Raw genomic sequence first — 17,788 nt, forward strand, 5'->3', positions numbered from 1 at the left:
CAGAACCTAGTTCACTAACTCCTGATTTCATGCCTGCCTGAGTGCTGTTGAAAATCACCAGAGATTATTGTAACATTCTTGATGGTTGGTCGCTTTTTTTTACTTTCTTCCAAATAAGAATATGAGACTAAGAAATCATGCAGTTTATTCAAAGCACATGAAAAATGGCTGGGTAGTAGAACTAGGTCACATAACTAAAATTATTCTTATTAAGTGCCAGTACCTTGCAAAATGTTAATTCTGTTAGAAAAAAATTAAAGTAAAATGAGTATCAGAAAGCTTTTAGAAATCACCTAGTACAAAGGCCCTTTTAAAAAAAAAGAAAAGTAGATCAGAATATGATATTTTTGAAGGTACAAACTGCATCATACTCATCTTTTTATTCTCTGGCTAAAAACTGGCTTTCGAACTTTCATGTGCCTAAAAACTACCCAGGAATTATCCACCTCCAGAGATTCTCCTTTGCTAGTTCTGGGGTGGGACCAAGCAGAGCCTGATGCATTTAGTCTATGTCCCACCCATGGAGAAACCCTGCTCTCAGGCACTAACCTGCTGCCTTGTTTGTAATAACTACCTAATAAATGCTTGTTAAATTGAGAGAATTAGGAAGAAGAAGGGACTCAGTCAGGTTCATTGAGGTCAATGCAGTTGGTTAACAGAAAGATCACAATGAGAATCCAGGAGTGTTTGTCCCCCTAATGCTCTCTCACCCTGCCATTTATCGCATGGTGGCAGGCAGTAGACTGGCTTGGAAAAGGTTTTCCAACCTCCTTCTGGACTCAAGCTTCCCAGCCTGCTCACTTTGTCTCTCTTCAGTCTTTATCCTCCTTCTCAGTGTGTGTTTCCTGCCAGGTATCTTTTTCTGACAAAAGCAGGTCCCCTGAGATCACTAATGTGTTCAAGAGTTGAGTTGACTTCATAGTCATTTCTCTCATCTATTTCACTGAGATCACAGCGGACTAGAAAGAGACTCACAGACGAAAGTGACCTCTTTAACAGGTTGATCTTAGAAGTCAGAAGTCCTGACTTTGAAGTTCAACAGTTTTTTTCTTGTCTACGTTCTTTTGAGCTTTCTCAAACTTTTCCTGCTACTCTATTTTCACTTCAATTAGGGCTTATCTCATACATGAAAAAGAATTTCTATCCTATTTGAAAACATTAAAATACAAAAAGATCTAATATGCTGTGATAATGAAACTGAAAGTCATATATTTTATTCCCTGGAGTTCTTCCACTGAGGGATTATTGTATATTGTCTTCCCACTGCCAAATGATCACCTCCATTTATTAAAGTTCCTTCTTTTGGCAAAGTATAAAAACAACTCCTTGAATATAAATAGATGAATATTAATACAATTATCTTTTTAAAGATTTAGTACACTATGACCGGTCATATGCCTAAAAGTCACTTTAAAATTCAAATGAGTTGAGCCACGCAGCAGCTCAGACTCATGACTTTAGCTAATAATGACAGGTAAGCAACTACCCTTATCAAATACAAACCTTATCTTTGAGATCTTTCAGAATATATACTTCTCATACTAATTTAAAGTTACATTTTAATGATGCCTATTGTTTCTGCATTCCTTCTAGTCTCATACATGAATGGAAAATGAGATCACATTTGCCACTTACTTGGTGCCATGTCAAGCACAGAGCAAGGGCATAGTACGTGGCAATGTGGTGTTGGTGTTGCCATGGTAGCGGTAATTGTGAAAAGAGAAAACCCACAGGCATAGAATACCAAAAATCAGTAAAAAGTCTCAGAAGAGCAAGTGCATTACCATTAAGTAGGTGTTTGCTTTCATGTTTTTTCTTTTTAATTAAATTTTCGTAAAACTGCGAAATGCCTTCTTCTTTGAAAAAGTTTATTTTGCTGAATTAAAATATGCTTTTTACTTTTAATAGTGTATTAAAAGTGTATCTGTTAAAATCACTTTAACAGATAGTTACTTTTTATATATACCCCAAAGATTCTAATATTAATGAATAAAAACTGGCTTGTAAGTAATTTTTAAATTTCCATTAAAATATGTTGTTTTTTGGCTATGAAGAAAAATTGGTGTCTTCCTTAGAGGAAGTGTTTTTAGAAGGTGTTAATAAGTTTCTCATATTTTCTTCTTGTGAAATTGCACATTTTAATTCAGCATTTAAATTTCACACTTTATTTCTTATGATGCAAAAACAGGGATCTTTTCTGCCATGATACATAGCTTGACAGTAGTTTAACAATTCACAGACCAATTATATGTTATCCAAAGCTACATATTTCTTATGAAAAGTCAAATAGTGTAAGAGGATTCCTTAGGAAGACAGACTACATTAATTTTTTTCATACAAAAAGAAAATACTCTTATTTAATAGAAATTAACTAATTTTAACCATTTTTCTACATCCCAGCAGTTGCCCCAATCTCTCACACTACGGTGTAGTAATTTATTTAATTCTATACTATACACTACCACCTGTTTTGTGCCAGACATTTTTTTGAGAAACTCGAGATATACAGGTGAATTAAGCAAGGTCTGTATCCTGAGAGAAGAACTTGATATGAAACTAGATATGCAAATAGTCAATTATAAGTCCCACAATAGGCATATGTGTAAAATGTCATATAAATACAGAGAAAGTAGCAATTATCTTTCCCTAGGAAGAGAAAAGCCTTCATAGACAAGGGGACATTGAATTCTAAATAGAATTTCACTTTATAGAATTGTATTGAATTATAATAGAATTATCATTGATATTAATGTAACAACATTAAGGAAGTCTTATATGATCATGCAGTAGTATTATAAATGTTATGACTTGCCCCAAGACACACTGGATAAAATAATTTTTGTTTTTATTTCTTGATTTATATTAAATTTGACTTGATCTCATTGGAAACATTATGATATTAAATTCTGGCCTTGTCCAATCAATGATCTCATAGGCATCACCATATTTGCTTCAAATATTATAAGTAGCCCCTAGTCTTTAGATCAGTGTTATCAGCACTTTTCTTTGATTTTGCTCAGTAATTTGTAGTTTACTTTAAGGAAACTGACTTATCTGACAGCTCTGAGTTTTCAAGGATAACTCTAACCATGGACATGTGCCAGGTCCTCAAGTTCTCAGGCCCTCATATTTAGTATACACAACTCCCAAGGCATCTTCTCCTTTCGAATTCTGGGGGTCAGGTAGACATTACTCACCACTGGCTGAAGGCAGCCCCCACCCCTTCTAGTCTTGGGATACACAAGCATACCTGAGGGTTGGATAAATCTTTTTAAACTTCAAAGCAGGACAAAAAAAAGTCCCACATTATATTCCATATGTGGGCAATATGGATATTACAGCTAATTTCCTCAAGATGGCAAAGCCAATGCTTCTCAAATTTAGGATGTCAAAAGAGAGAGAGAGAGAAGGGAAGAAGGGAAGGAAGGAAGGGAGGTGGAAAGAAACTCCAACTTTAATTTAAGAAGCATATTAAAAATGTAAATTATCAGTTCCAATCTCCAGGAGATTCTGTTTTGGGTGGTTCTGGATTGGCATTGACAAGCCTGGTTTCCACATATGAAAAAAAAAATCTATAATCTTCCCAAGAGATAAAGCAATCATAGTGGAGTTGCAAGTATGTTTCTGGGTGTTGTCATGACAAACAGCTACTATTAACACAAGAATACTTATATTCCCTTCTAACATAAGAACATTTTTCTTCATTTGTATATGGTATATTGTATAGGATAGAGTTATTTTATAGCTAGACTTAGACAACTTTATGATTATCTGTGGAGATGCTTTAGTATCTGTCTTTGACTTTTGGTCACATTACTGGAACTTGGATTGATGATATGCAGTTTAATATTTGAAACTCCATTGGTGACAACCAAATACAGTTTATTTAATGATAGATTTCACCTGGCATAGCTGATTAGACAGCCTGACTTGGGTACGTGACTTGACGGTGATAAAAGACTCCACTGGGAACTTCTGTCTTAGCTGACTCAAAGCCAATTTCATCGTACAGATCTTGGTGGTTTAATTCACAGATGAAGTATGTCCATGTGTTAATAAGGACCTAGAAAGCTTGCATCTTGATATCCCTTCGTCCCGTGGTGCTGACCTGCTCTTTCTCTCACTGTGTTATACCTATTGCCTTTAAATACAATCATGACATTAGTGTCTTCTGTGAGTCTTCTGAATCTTTTCAAATATCTGAATTCATGAAGTATCTGCATATACACAGAGTACCATTAGAAACATTAGTGTAACATACTTTGTACTATTTCTTAAATTATCTTTACTAACAATAGCTTGATATAACTGAATTATTGAGTTAGAGTGATTATTGTCTCTAATAACATCTAGGCTCAGGAAAATTCCTATTACTAGCAAGGAAAACAGTAAAGAAAAACTAAAATTTGTGCAATTTAGAATCAGTAAAAAAAAAAAAAAAAGCATAAATAAGCAAAAGTGTATAAAGGAGTGTATGATATCCAGAAGGATCTTCATATGATGTTCTTGCACAGAAGATCATTGTATGGTCATCAGCGTGCTCCAAGGTTCTCAGGTTAGCAATCAACTTCCATGACCTTTCTGTTTCTGGAGGTTTTCTGCAGAACCTCAGTTTGAAATCACTAATGGATACAATCATCAGTAATGCTAAGCTTCCTGTTCATTTTTCCAGGGGGTTGGGAATGATGAAGAAGACATCCTTGCACAGTTTAAATTCCTGCATAAATGTTCCAGTGAAAATGTCACCATATTACTGGATTCTTAAATTGGAAAATTCTAGCTAAGAAATAGCAATTTAATAATATTTTAGCCATTGTGAAGGTTGTGGCCTATCAACAAGGAGTGCTTCAACCAATTCAGAAAATAAACACACTATTTGAACTGGTATATATTCACAAATTATAGAGGGAGACAATCCATTTGGAGATGCTCAAAAGATTCTTTTGCAATTTTATCAGTCAATGCCCCACCTTCACAGTTGTTCCAGATTGATTTAATGACAAATGAAGCATAAATTGGTCACATCTTCTGCTATCCTGGACATGTTTTCTCATTAGTATTTAACTTGGTGGCAAATTTTTCCCTCCTGGAATAATTAGTTTCATTTTTTCATGAGGATTTTATCCATTGTTCATTGAATATTTTATCTGGTGCTACCAGATAGCCATTCTGGTTTTGCCAATATTATCTTCATGGATCTTACAATGTGATCATTTTAGAAGTTTTTTCAGAATATTTTCTGGCCTGATTTTGAATACTTGAACTTCTCCAAGGATTTTTTATAATTAACAAATTATTTTTTATTTTTTGTTGTTTTATATGAGACCCTTTGGTAAGGACTTTTAGTCAGGGCAGACTATTCAGCACGTTCATCCTGAAAATATTTATATTTCTAAAGTATTTTTATAGTATCTATACCTTTTATAGAGCCTCTTTTACTGTGAGTCTCAACCTTTATGATGGCAATTATTTTAGGTAACACCAAGACATCAAATTATTAAAATTATTGTTTATTTTCAAAGAGTATCTGAAGACTTTTTAAAACATGTATTTATATCATATTAAATAAGTTAATTATTCTGTAACCATGTCAACTATTAGTTTATTCATCTGTTCCTATATTTTAGCAATTTGATATACCATAGAGAGGGCCACAGAAAAATATTTAAGTTGAAGTAAAGTGCTGGATTTTATAACACCGACTGTTTATTGCATATCAAGCCTAGTTTCCCTTTTCTTTTCTTTCTTTCTTTCTTTTTTTTTTTAGACTCTCTCTGTTGGCCAGGCTAGAGTGCTATGGCATCAGCCTAGCTCACAGCAACCTCAAACTCCTGGGCTCAAGCAATCCTTCTGCCTCAGCCTCCCGAGTAGCGGGGACTACAGGCATGTTCCACCATGCCTGGCTAATTTTTTCTATATATTTTTAGTTGTCTAGCTAATTTCTTTCTATTTTTAGTAGAGATGGGGTCTCGCTCTTGCTGAGGCTGGTCTCAAACTCCTGAGCGCAAATGATCCTCCCGCCTCAGCCTCCCAGAGTGCTAGGATTACAGGTGTGAGCCACCGTGCCCAGCCTCCGTTTTCATTTTTATTACAAGACCCATAGTAAAACAATATTAAGTCAAAAGTTCGTACTGGAGTCTTCAACATTCTGTGCTGTGCAGGGACACTTTTGCTTGACATAAGGACGATTCTAAGAGTCTCCTTCATTGATTAGCTTTATAAAAGTTGCTGTATGATGAGTATTACATCAGTGGGTAACATGGGAGGAAGTAGCACTAATGCATAACTAGTTAATTAACTATTAGATGATGTTGGACAGTTCCGGTTAGCAACAGGGATTCATTACATATGGTAACATTAGATTTAATGACCTAGTACAAGACCTTAAAGGTGTTTTGACTAATTTAGTTTATTTTGCAATTGCCCTTAGGCAGAGTGTAAGCATTAGGTATTGAATTATGTTTGGATTTAATAGGCTAATTGGTTATCCATTTCTGTATTATTTCACATTTTCCATGGATCAGGAATATAGGCACAGTTTAGCTGGGTCCTCTGGTTCATAATCTTTCTTTCACAAGTCTGGGGTGGGGTCTAATCTAACGGCTTGAAGGGAGAAGAGTATACTTCCAAATTCATTTATGTGGTTGTTGGCAGAATATAATCCTTGATGCTTGTTGGACTGAAGACCTCAGTATTTTGCAGGTAGTTATATGGGGACTGCCTTCAATTCTTTGTCATAAGGGCTTCAGCAATATAGTAGGTTGCTTCATCAGAGCCATCAAGAAAGAATTTGCTAGTCAGTTGGAAGTCATTACCTTATGTAACCTAATCTTGAAAGTGACATCCCATTAATTTTCCTATATTCTACAGACTAGAAGAAAGTCACAGACCCTGTGCATACTCAAGGGGAGGGGATTATATGAGGGCATAAATACAAGGATCACTGTAGGCCATCTTAGAAGCTGCCTACCACAATGGACAATGGTTTTTCCACAGTGCCATGCTGTTAAGTGAATCCACCTAGAGCATGGTGCAGCCTTTTTATATTAGGTCATTAAATTTGCAATGTCCAATTTTGAATCACAAGTTTAGTTTATTATATCTCAAACACAAATCAGTTTAATTAATCAAAGTATATACCTAAACCATCGACATAGTTTTGCCATCTTAATGGTAGATTGCTTATACCATCAGCAAAGAAGCCTGCAGAGTGAGTGGCGATGAAATCACAAAAGGCGTTTTCCACAGGTTGTTGAAAATGGAATATTTATTTTTCCTTGCAATAAATGGTCCAAAGCCTGGAAGAACTGGTAGTCAGTTGGTGCAAGGTCTGATGAATACAGTGGCTGACAAAGAGTTTCCATGTCCTGCTTCTGTAGTTTGAGCAGCGTTGTTTTCTGGGATATGTGGTCTCGCAAGAGGATTGGCCTGTCTCTATTGACCAATCTTGGCTGCTTAATTGCAAGCATTCTTATCATGTCATCCAGTTGGTTGCAGTAGTAATCTGCAGTAGATATCTGTTGTAATCGATTGAATAGGTTTCATGAAGCTATAGTGAATAATACCAACTCTGGACCATCAGACACCATTAGCTTTTTTTGATGAAAATTTGGTGTTGGACTGTGTTTCAGCACTTCATCTTTACCCAACCATTGTGCTGAACACTTGTGATTGTCAAAAAGAATCCATTTTTCATCACATGTAACAACACAGTGTAGAAATGCTTCACCTTTATGTTGTGACAGCAAAGAAAGGCAAACTTCCAGACGATTTCTCTTTTGATGCTTGTTTAATTCATATGGTACCCATCTGTTTAGCTTCTTACCTTGCCCATTTGTTTCAAATGGTCCACTATTGTTGAAATAGTAATGTCAAACCTCACTGCTAATTTGCTCATAGGTTGAGATGGATTCACTTCCACTACAGCTCCACTACCTCCTCATTATCCACCTTGGTCTCAGATCACTCACATGGCTCATTTTCAAGATTAAAATCACCGGAATGGAACTTTTCAAATCATCAATATATTATGTGTTCATTAGCCACATTCTTCGAAAGCACTTTGTTGATATTTTGAGCTATCTGCACTGCATTAGTTCCACAATGGAACTCATATTAAAAAATAACACAAATTTTTGACTTATCCATGGTTTCACAAAAATTGCTCTAAAAAAAAAAAAAAATTGGAAAGAAAATCACAAGCCAAAACATGAGTTTGAAAGAATGAGGATGTACAATAAAACAAAACAAAACAAACAAAAAAATCCCAGAAGTGTCAAAGTGAAATGTAAGAGATATCAGCTGTCAAACATAGTACTTAAGGAAGTTAGGCATTCCACACTTAACAACCTAACACTTATACAAAAAGAGAGATTCATGATAATCTAGGTACCTATGATGTTCTGTTCCAATCATCAGGAACATTGAGATGGTGTGTTAAATCCATCTTCATATTTCTCTGGAGTCTTTTGTACTTAGAGATTCTGTGACAAAAGCTATTTCTTAGATAATTTCTTGAATTATATTTAATGTAAATATTTTCATGTTTGGAGCAGCTATAATTTGATCATGTTAGGAACTATAATACATGTCTGGAAGTAGATCCTATCTATTAAATTTGTTGTATTTGTGTCACAGAGAATAAAGAAATATTCTTCTAATAATCTCAGCTATAGGTTGGAACGTAGGATTGTCTTTACTATTTGAGTGGTTCTATTAAATCAAGGTTCCTGATTTTCTATTAATAATTCAATTATTGGTAGGCATAAAGGCACCCATACCAATAAGAAAGAGATATTACTTCCCTTGGGATTTCAGAGAAAGGACTGGGTGCCAGTGTCTGCCATGGAGTTGAGTCATTGGAAAGATTTTGGGTAGTTGTCCCAGTTTTAGCCAATGTTTTTTAAGTGACGCTTCTGCTTATAGTACCTACAGGTTACCTTTTTGATAGGCTCCTAAATCATAGAGAATAGAGACCGTTTTATTTGGTTTACCTAAAGATCCACAATTATATTGATTTCTAGCTTATTTACTTTTTAAGTCTATCTGAAAATGGCTAGCCACATATCAGATATTTTATAAACTGGAAATTTTACATTATAACTTTTTTTTTCTGTTTGATTCCACTTATTCAGAATGTCTAAGACCATTTACAGAGGGAAAGATATGGTCCTCCTTAAGTCAGTTGTTGAGTCTATCCCAACACTATTTGAACATTTCCCAAAGTTTATCTTTCGTCTTTATTTAATTTACAACTTTGAATATTTATTAAAAGAAAATCTGAAGGTGCCTTATGTAATGCATTTTCTATTTTTCGTTTTTCAATTTTGCATGACTGAGTTATTTAAATCTTATCTTTTCTACTCTGCTGCTTTTCAACACTTTTCTTCATGAGAGGCTAGTAATTAATTGAATTAATTGGAACATATTTGTAGTATGAATAATAAGTATCTAGTAAAAATCCTGAATTCTATAGCAAATATTTTTCCCTATATCCCTGAAGTTTTGAAAAATATTCAATTATAGTTCTTAATTTGGCTCTATATCAGGGTTTTATTAGATACAACTTCTATAGCTCTGACTTATATTCTAAAAATTTTAAAATGTGACATTCATTTCTAATAAAAACTCTGAGGATAGAGTAGCTCCTTTAGAAAGCCAAATAAAGTTGCACAGAAAAAGAAGGAAATGCAAAGAGGGTAGCTTTCAGAAGGCCTTGACAAAAACTCTCTCTGAATTTTGTTTTTCAGTATGCCAGTGAAAGGAACTGACTATTGACTATTTTGTATTTTATCTCCTAATTTGTCTAGAGCTCCTTTGAAACATTTTAATTTATTGATTTTGTCATATCAAATGTCCCCATATGGCTATTGTTATTCTAATTATCTATCATCTATCTGCTATCATCTATCTATCTATCTATCTATCATCTATGTATTATCTATCTGGCCTTTATCTGGGAAACAAAAAATGTAGGATTAAAGTGTGGCCTTATATAGGAAGCAGGAATTCTTCCAGAAAACTACTGAGACTTAGACACAGTCTTAATTTCTGATATACAAGAAGAGAGGCCACTAATGTCAGTTAAGAGTCTGTGCTTGTGAATAATGTTTTAGATTCCCAAAGCAAACAGGATGTAGAAAGGCATCACACAATAACTAAACAAAGTGATCTTTCACAATTGCCAATATAGGAATTACTCTTGTAAAGACTTTTTAAGGGACTTGAAGCTAAGAGTCATCAATCACTTTTTATAAATTGGTCATCAGTTCGGATCTCCAAACACTAGTACCCAAAGCCAGCTTAGACTGGACACTTTCCAGGCCTACGCTTCCACGTGGTCCCTATGGACCAATCCCGTATACATTCGACAGAAAATATGACTGAAAACAAAACAAAAAAGAGACTGAGACTTCGTGTATATAGGCAAACAATAGCAAAAGCAAATAAAACAGCAGGGGAATAAGAAGGCATGGAAAAAATTATTCATCAGATTTGTGTATCTCTAAAGTGAAATGTTTGTTGACATTATAAGAAGCTTATGTGTAATTACCAAATGGCACACATCAAAACCAAAGGTTGAATTACTCAAGATAAAGATATAAGCGTAATTTCTCTACACAAAGATCCAATTTTAATGGCCTTATATAAAGGCCTACAAATCTTAGGATAACCAAATAAATTAAGCAACAAGAGCACAGTAAAATTACCAGAGCTAAAATGTTGTTGAGACTGACTTTTACATGGCAGTACGTGCGAAGGACAGAGTTTGGGGATGAGGGGCCCACGAGTGAACCTGTTGGTCAGAACATCTCCTGGAATATTGCCAAATAAGGGTATTCAAAATGATCTTGGTGAAATCTTTAGAAATATGAAAGATGATGAGACTAAATACATAAAATTTTAAAAAGAAATGTAAAAGCTAAATTTATTGCTTATTATAGTAAAGGATAGCTATGCTAGTCAGATAAATTTTCTCTGAGCAGAAAAAACTGCTCATCTTATGTGAGGCTTTTGGAAAGTGTGGCATTCTGGGATTATACCGTTTTCAGAACATGAGCTAGTTGACATCATCCGGAGAAATGTAATTACTCATCTGAGACTGTTGTTGATTGGATGATACTCGTTTATTAAAGCGATTCTGTCTCTGATTCTGTCTCAGAAGTAAGGGTTGACACTCTGTGGTTGACGTGCAAAAACATGTTCATTGAGGCAAGTTGTTGATTGACTGAACATGTTTAAGATAGGTTCTGGTGGTTCTTTGTTGCCATGGCTACAGAACAATGAGTCTTTTCCTAAATTTATGAAAATGATTTTATTCTCACAATTTGGAAAATACTGGCCCAGACCAAACATAAAATCATGTAAAGGGATTGTTTCCAGGGCCTGATAAATTTTTCTTTCACTTTGAGATACAAAGCAGATTTTGTTCTTTATCTAGAAGGAAAAGATAAGCAGGACATTTAGAAACATAATGTTGGTCTCCCCTTTCATGAGATAGGTGAAGGGAGATTTCACTCTTCCTTGGTATGTCTGTTAGAGGCTACGGACTCAAAGGCCCTCAGATGCCAGATACAGATAATTCATGACTAAAGAAAAGGGATGATATTTAAGGTGAGTAATATAGAGTTATGTGATAAATAGAAGAATGCAGATTCTTCCAAAGAATTCAAATTACATTTATGTTTAAAACATTCTACTGGCCAAAATATATTTGTCTATGTGTTGGGCTTGCCTGTAGACAATGACTGCATAAAAATAAAAATTTTATTAGTTTATTTCTTGCTAACTTATTCTATTACATTATCACCATTCACTGGAAATGTAGTTTTGTTTTGTTTTATTTTGTTTTGTGTCTCTTTTTCTGAAAGTGTAGAACTGAGTTCCATCCACAGAGTGTCATCCATTTATAATGCTGGTGCTGGAAGAAAATATCATTTTTATAGGTTCAAGAATGTCCCATTAGGCTTGTGATGAGATTAGATTTGGGGAGAAGATTTACAACGGTGTGTCTTTATTTGTGTTAACAGTGAAGCATTTTCCAAAAGCATAAAAGAGCATAAATCATGAATGATACAGACAAAGCTGTGTCTCTGGTAACTAGTAAGCAGTCATTATCGGTCAGCAAAAACCTTGGATTCATGTTAAAATGATTTTTCTCATCACAGGCTGTGAGCCCATCCCCGTCCGCTATCTTGAGTGGAGCAACATAGAGTCCATCATAGCCATCGCCTTTTCTTGCCTGGGCATCCTTGTTACCTTGTTTGTCACTCTCATCTTTGTACTGTACCGGGACACACCAGTGGTCAAATCCTCCAGTCGGGAGCTCTGCTACATCATCCTAGCTGGCATCTTCCTTGGTTACGTGTGCCCTTTCACTCTCATTGCCAAACCTACTACCACGTCCTGCTACCTCCAGCGCCTCCTGGTTGGTCTCTCCTCTGCCATGTGCTACTCTGCATTAGTGACCAAAACCAATCGCATCGCACGCATCCTGGCTGGCAGCAAGAAGAAGATCTGCACCCGGAAGCCCAGGTTCATGAGTGCCTGGGCCCAGGTGATCATTGCCTCCATTCTGATTAGTGTGCAGCTAACCCTGGTGATAACTCTGATCATCATGGAGCCCCCCATGCCCATTCTGTCCTACCCAAGTATCAAGGAAGTCTACCTTATCTGCAATACCAGCAACCTGGGTGTGGTGGCTCCTTTGGGCTACAATGGACTCCTCATCATGAGCTGTACCTACTATGCCTTCAAGACCCGCAATGTGCCCGCCAACTTCAATGAGGCCAAATATATCGCCTTCACCATGTACACCACCTGCATCATCTGGCTAGCTTTTGTGCCCATTTACTTTGGGAGCAACTACAAGATCATCACCACCTGCTTTGCAGTGAGCCTCAGTGTAACGGTGGCCCTGGGGTGCATGTTCACTCCCAAGATGTACATCATTATTGCCAAGCCCGAGAGGAATGTCCGCAGTGCCTTCACCACCTCTGATGTAGTCCGCATGCATGTTGGCGATGGCAAGCTGCCCTGCCGCTCCAACACTTTTCTCAACATTTTCCGAAGAAAGAAGCCAGGGGCAGGGAATGCCAAGTGAGTTATCTGACCTGGGTTTGTCTCCCTTCTATTTTCTCTCTCCTTTCTCTCTTCTCTCTCTCTCTCTCTCTCTCTCTCTCTCTCTTTCTTTCCCTCTGCCCCCTCCCTTCTTGCTCTCTCTTTCTCACCCTACCTATGTTCTTCTATTTGTCTGAATTGTTTTCTCCCATTTCTCCAATGTTTTCTCTTCCTTTTCTTAATCTTTTCTCCCTTTTTCCAATCTCACATTCTGTTTCAGTAGGAATGTAGAACTGAAGGTCCTCTTTGTTTTCATTCCTTTGAAAGAACAAGGAGAATGAAACAGCAAGCAGCTGAGCATGTTCTCATTTTTGCCTAAAAGCTGAAGCTTCAGTTTTGCCCATAACTTTTCCCCTTCATGTGGGTCTTCCCCTACAGAGCATCAACATACCTCTGGAGTCTGGGTCAGAGAGGCAAGCACTTGTCCTAATTTCTAGGTTAGACATGGTGAGGATAGCTTCTGATTTATTTTCATCATTCTGGAACCACATTATTATTAACCTGGGTGAAGAGGAAGGAAGCTTAGCACTTGGGGAAATTGCCCATTTCAAAATTTGATTACAGTTGAGCACCAAGTATGTCCTTAGAAAAGGTCCCTTAAGCAACTATCTTAGCATATCGCTCTTATTTATGACCTATAATGTATATTATAATAAAGATAATCCACAATACTACACATGAATTGGGCCAGCTCTACTGCAAGGTCATGATCAGAATAGCTTCTTAGTCACAAAGTACGAAAAAAAAAAAAAATAGTAATTATAAGGGACCAAATAAGGATGATGAGCCCCAAACTTGAGAGTTGATGTGAACTAAGTCCAGGTGATTTCTATTGTGGTAATTCTTCTGGGGAATTTCTGTAATAAAACCTTTCCTATCATTTTCTCGACTCTCTTTTGAGAAGAAGCATATATTAGAATTTGCATGGGTCATCTCTTTCTGAGACCCATGAAAACACATTGCATGTAACATTTTTTTTTTTTTTTTTTTGTTGAGACAGAGTCTTACTTTGTTGCCCAGGCTAGAGTGAGTGCCGTGGTGTCAGCTTAGCTCACAGCAACCTCAGACTCCTCGGCTTAAGTGATCCTACTGCCTCAGCCTCCCGAGTAGCTGGGACTACAGGCATGCGCCACTATGCCCGGCTAATTTTTTCTATATAGGTTTTTAGTTGTCCATATAATGTCTTTCTATTTTTAGTGGAGATGGGGTCTCACTCTTGCTCAGGCTGGTCTCGAACTCCTGACCTCGAGCAATCCACCCGCCTCGGCCTCCCAGAGTGCTAGGATTACAGGCGTGAGCCACTGTGCCCGGCCTGCATGTAGCATTTTTAATTTTAAAAATACACTGATGCTTGGCATTCTAAGGGTAATTGAATTATCCAAAAATTAAGAAATGTTTCGTATTAGTATTATCAATGTTGCTCTTTCAAACAATTTTCACAAAAGTGAAGAATTTTAACAGAAATAATTATAATACACACACTGTTTTATAACTATTCTATCCACCTAAACCCTTCAGCAAGGCAAGGGGGATGGATGTTATTTCCCCCCATTGTGTAGGTGAGGAAACTAAGCCACTGTGAACTTGTGTAACTGTTAAATGTAATTCCACTTAGCCATTCTTTGCCAAGGACTTAACTGGTATGAATTCCCTCATCTTGACACATGCCAAAAAATCTACATGCCTTAAATTTCTGTGTTTTGTATCTTTATTTGCTAAGCAGCAACCTATGCATCTTTTGCAGAAATCATATACTTTGAAGGACCAATGAGGAAGTCTATGGAAAAATATATCTTTGAAATCCATAAAGTTATTATCAGTTCAAGTATACATATCCTTAAGTTTTTTCATCATGAGAATGAAGCCAATAACTTATGCCTACTTCTTGCTGTATCAATTTTAAGTTCTTTATGTTGATCATAACAGTTGCTCATTTTTTTTCCCTTGCCATTTTTTTTTTAATTTTTATTTTTTTATTCTCGGCAGCCTACCCTCAGTATAAGCCTCCTGACAGGGAGTTATCGGCAAGCGTGAAAAACAAAACAGCAGGGTCATGAAATGAGGGGGGGGAATAGACAATTAGCCAGAATCCAGATGTAAAATGGCATCATAACAATTTTCATTAAGAGGGAAGGACTGAGAGGAAACAAAATGAAAAGAAAGAAGACACTCTTTAAACTGGAATGTTTTCAGGGATTAAGAGATTCCCTTTATTGTATCACATATGGTTTTCCGAGGGTTCCATCATGCAGTCCACCATCATCAGTTCCATGTTTCTAACCTTCCTGCCTTTGTTATGGTTCTTCAGAAACTTTCAAATGATTTTTGGTTATGGGTCATTTCTCAAAGCTCTTCTCCTAACCATTTAATGAAAAGGGAAAACCTATATAATCAAGATATCTTGTGTTGGTACCCAGGAAGATGTATTTTTTTCAAGTTTTCCCAATGCTTCTATGTACAGACAGATGTGGGCACCCATCCAAGACACGCATGACTAATGAATAGTATTTGCTGCTTGCTGCTGGCATGAGATGGAGCTATCTGATGTCACATTAACGATGCTGAGCACTTCTCTAGCGGACAGGCATTGCTGTAAGAAATCACCTTCCCACGCCTGGAACTGCTTTCTTTACACTCTGAGAATAGTCCTTTCACCATTATGAATTTAGAAATAAATTTCGTGTGGAATCTTTTGAGAGAAAAGTTAGCTTGGTCTAAATTAACTATATTGGTTATGTAGGAAGTACTGGTTTCATCAGCAAATTGTTTAACTATTAGCTGTAATTTATCAAGCATTACCAGATTAATATGAGAAGGGGTGTATTTCTAATCAGTAATTATAACATGCAGCTTTCTTAGTACACTTTGTAGCTTCTCCAAGATGCACCACACATACAAGATGACCCACAGAAGTTTTAAAGTTCTATGGAAAATAGTTACCTATTTACTCACTTTTCTCATTTATTCTGCTATTGCTTCTAGAGGGTGTCCCAAAAGTCACCTTAAGGAAAAATTTTATAAAATTTTGTAATGAATATTTTGTAAATAAAGGTACATTTAGCTACAATTTTCCATTTTCCCTATGTATGGTGACTTTGGGGACAACCTGTATTGTAACTCTCTATGAGAATGTAATTTCAAAATATAACAATAATTTCAGTGCCTACGTTGTTACCTTTCTGTGTCACTTAATGTTTTCCTGGTTTGTCTCCAAAGTTACAAAAACCTCAAACAATTTAACATTTTCTACAGCAGCAAAAATCTCGTAGGGTTTTGTCAACTGAAGCAAGGGGCTGAAAACTCTAAAGAACACATCATCCGATGAGTTTATGACTATTCAGGATGTGTAATTCCTACGTTTATGATACATTGAGGGTGTTCGGCATTCTGCATATGTAGCTATAAACACAGAACAGATGCTATGATGAAGAGCTTCCAACTGATCTCTCTGTCTGAATATTGTTCTGAGTTGCAAGTCCAATGACATTCTCATGACAGGCTGTTTCTGAGATACATAGGAGGGATGATGTTGCATGTCTGTTTTTGCAAAGTTTACTTCAATTTTTTATTTTATGCACAGCCAAAGATATGCCAAAGCAAAGATTTGAGTACTTTACATTTTCTGGAATGTAATTTAGGCAGAGTTTAGTCAATAAATTGGGTGTTTGGGTTACTTGAGTTATTTATAGACAGAAGTCCTTTCAGGCAACCCTATCCTGAAGATCAACTGAAGTTGCCTTTGACACTTCTAATTTCTTCAGCTGTTATTTTAATGTACTTAAATGGGAAAATATTCTGGCCTAAGATAATATAAACATATTGGAAAAATTATCTTTCTTGGCATTAGAGAAAACATACAAATCTATAGATGGTTATAAAAAACTAAATTATTTAGGTCCAAGTTATTTATCACTTCCTTTTAAGGCAAAATGAGTTAATATAATTCAACTGAAAAATTAAAATATTATGCAAATGACATACTTCTTTTTTAAAAAGAATCATATCTATGACTAAATGTCAAAGTAACATTTCTAGTTATTTTTTGGATAAATAACCTCAAGGAGTGCTAAACAATTTGATGGCACATGGAGCTAAAATGTGACAATAAACTCTTACGACCTTTTGCACGCAATTGCAAAACGGAAAGCAATTACAGCCCTCCAAAAGGCATCAGATTGATACAAAGAAGTAACTTTAAAACATAAATTCCTAAGTGAATAGAATATTATTATGCTCCTATGATTGTTTCTTAAGCATTTGAATATATGTTTTTACTTAGTGCAAGAGCTAAGTGAAATACTAAATTGAATGATGCTCTGTGGAAATTTTTCTTTTCATTCTCTGACAGAAACATATTTTGTCACCAGTAGAGCTAAATAAGCCTGTGGCATTAGTCACCATGCCCTGGGTAAGCATTTCGATATATTTTTTCCTCTTTAGATTATGAAAGGAAATATGATAATGATCCAACAAATATCACAGTCAAATAGTGCTAACATGTTCTCCTCTTTTTTTTTTTTTGATAAGGCTCTGATTTATTTTTTATAGCTCTGCTAATTTTTATTATGTTTAATTGACACATAATAATTGTACATATTTATGAGGTACAGTATACTATTTCAATATCTGTGTACTATGTATAATGATCACACCCATGGTAATTAGCATA

General features: G+C 35.9%; 1 protein-coding gene across 2 annotated transcripts in view; it reads left to right on the forward strand.

Annotated features, from left to right (window-relative positions):
* Positions 1–17,788, forward strand: part of GRM1 (glutamate metabotropic receptor 1) — a 350,013-nt gene that overhangs the window by 302,537 nt on the left and 29,688 nt on the right. For both annotated transcript variants that reach the window (XM_069488836.1, XM_069488837.1), the window contains exon 7: positions 12,168–13,098. In XM_069488836.1, the coding sequence (XP_069344937.1) occupies positions 12,168–13,098 (931 nt within the window). The remainder of the gene's footprint in view (positions 1–12,167; positions 13,099–17,788) is intronic.

This window comes from Eulemur rufifrons, chromosome 15 (genome assembly GCF_041146395.1).
Source record: "Eulemur rufifrons isolate Redbay chromosome 15, OSU_ERuf_1, whole genome shotgun sequence".
Lineage (NCBI taxonomy): Eukaryota > Metazoa > Chordata > Mammalia > Primates > Lemuridae > Eulemur > Eulemur rufifrons.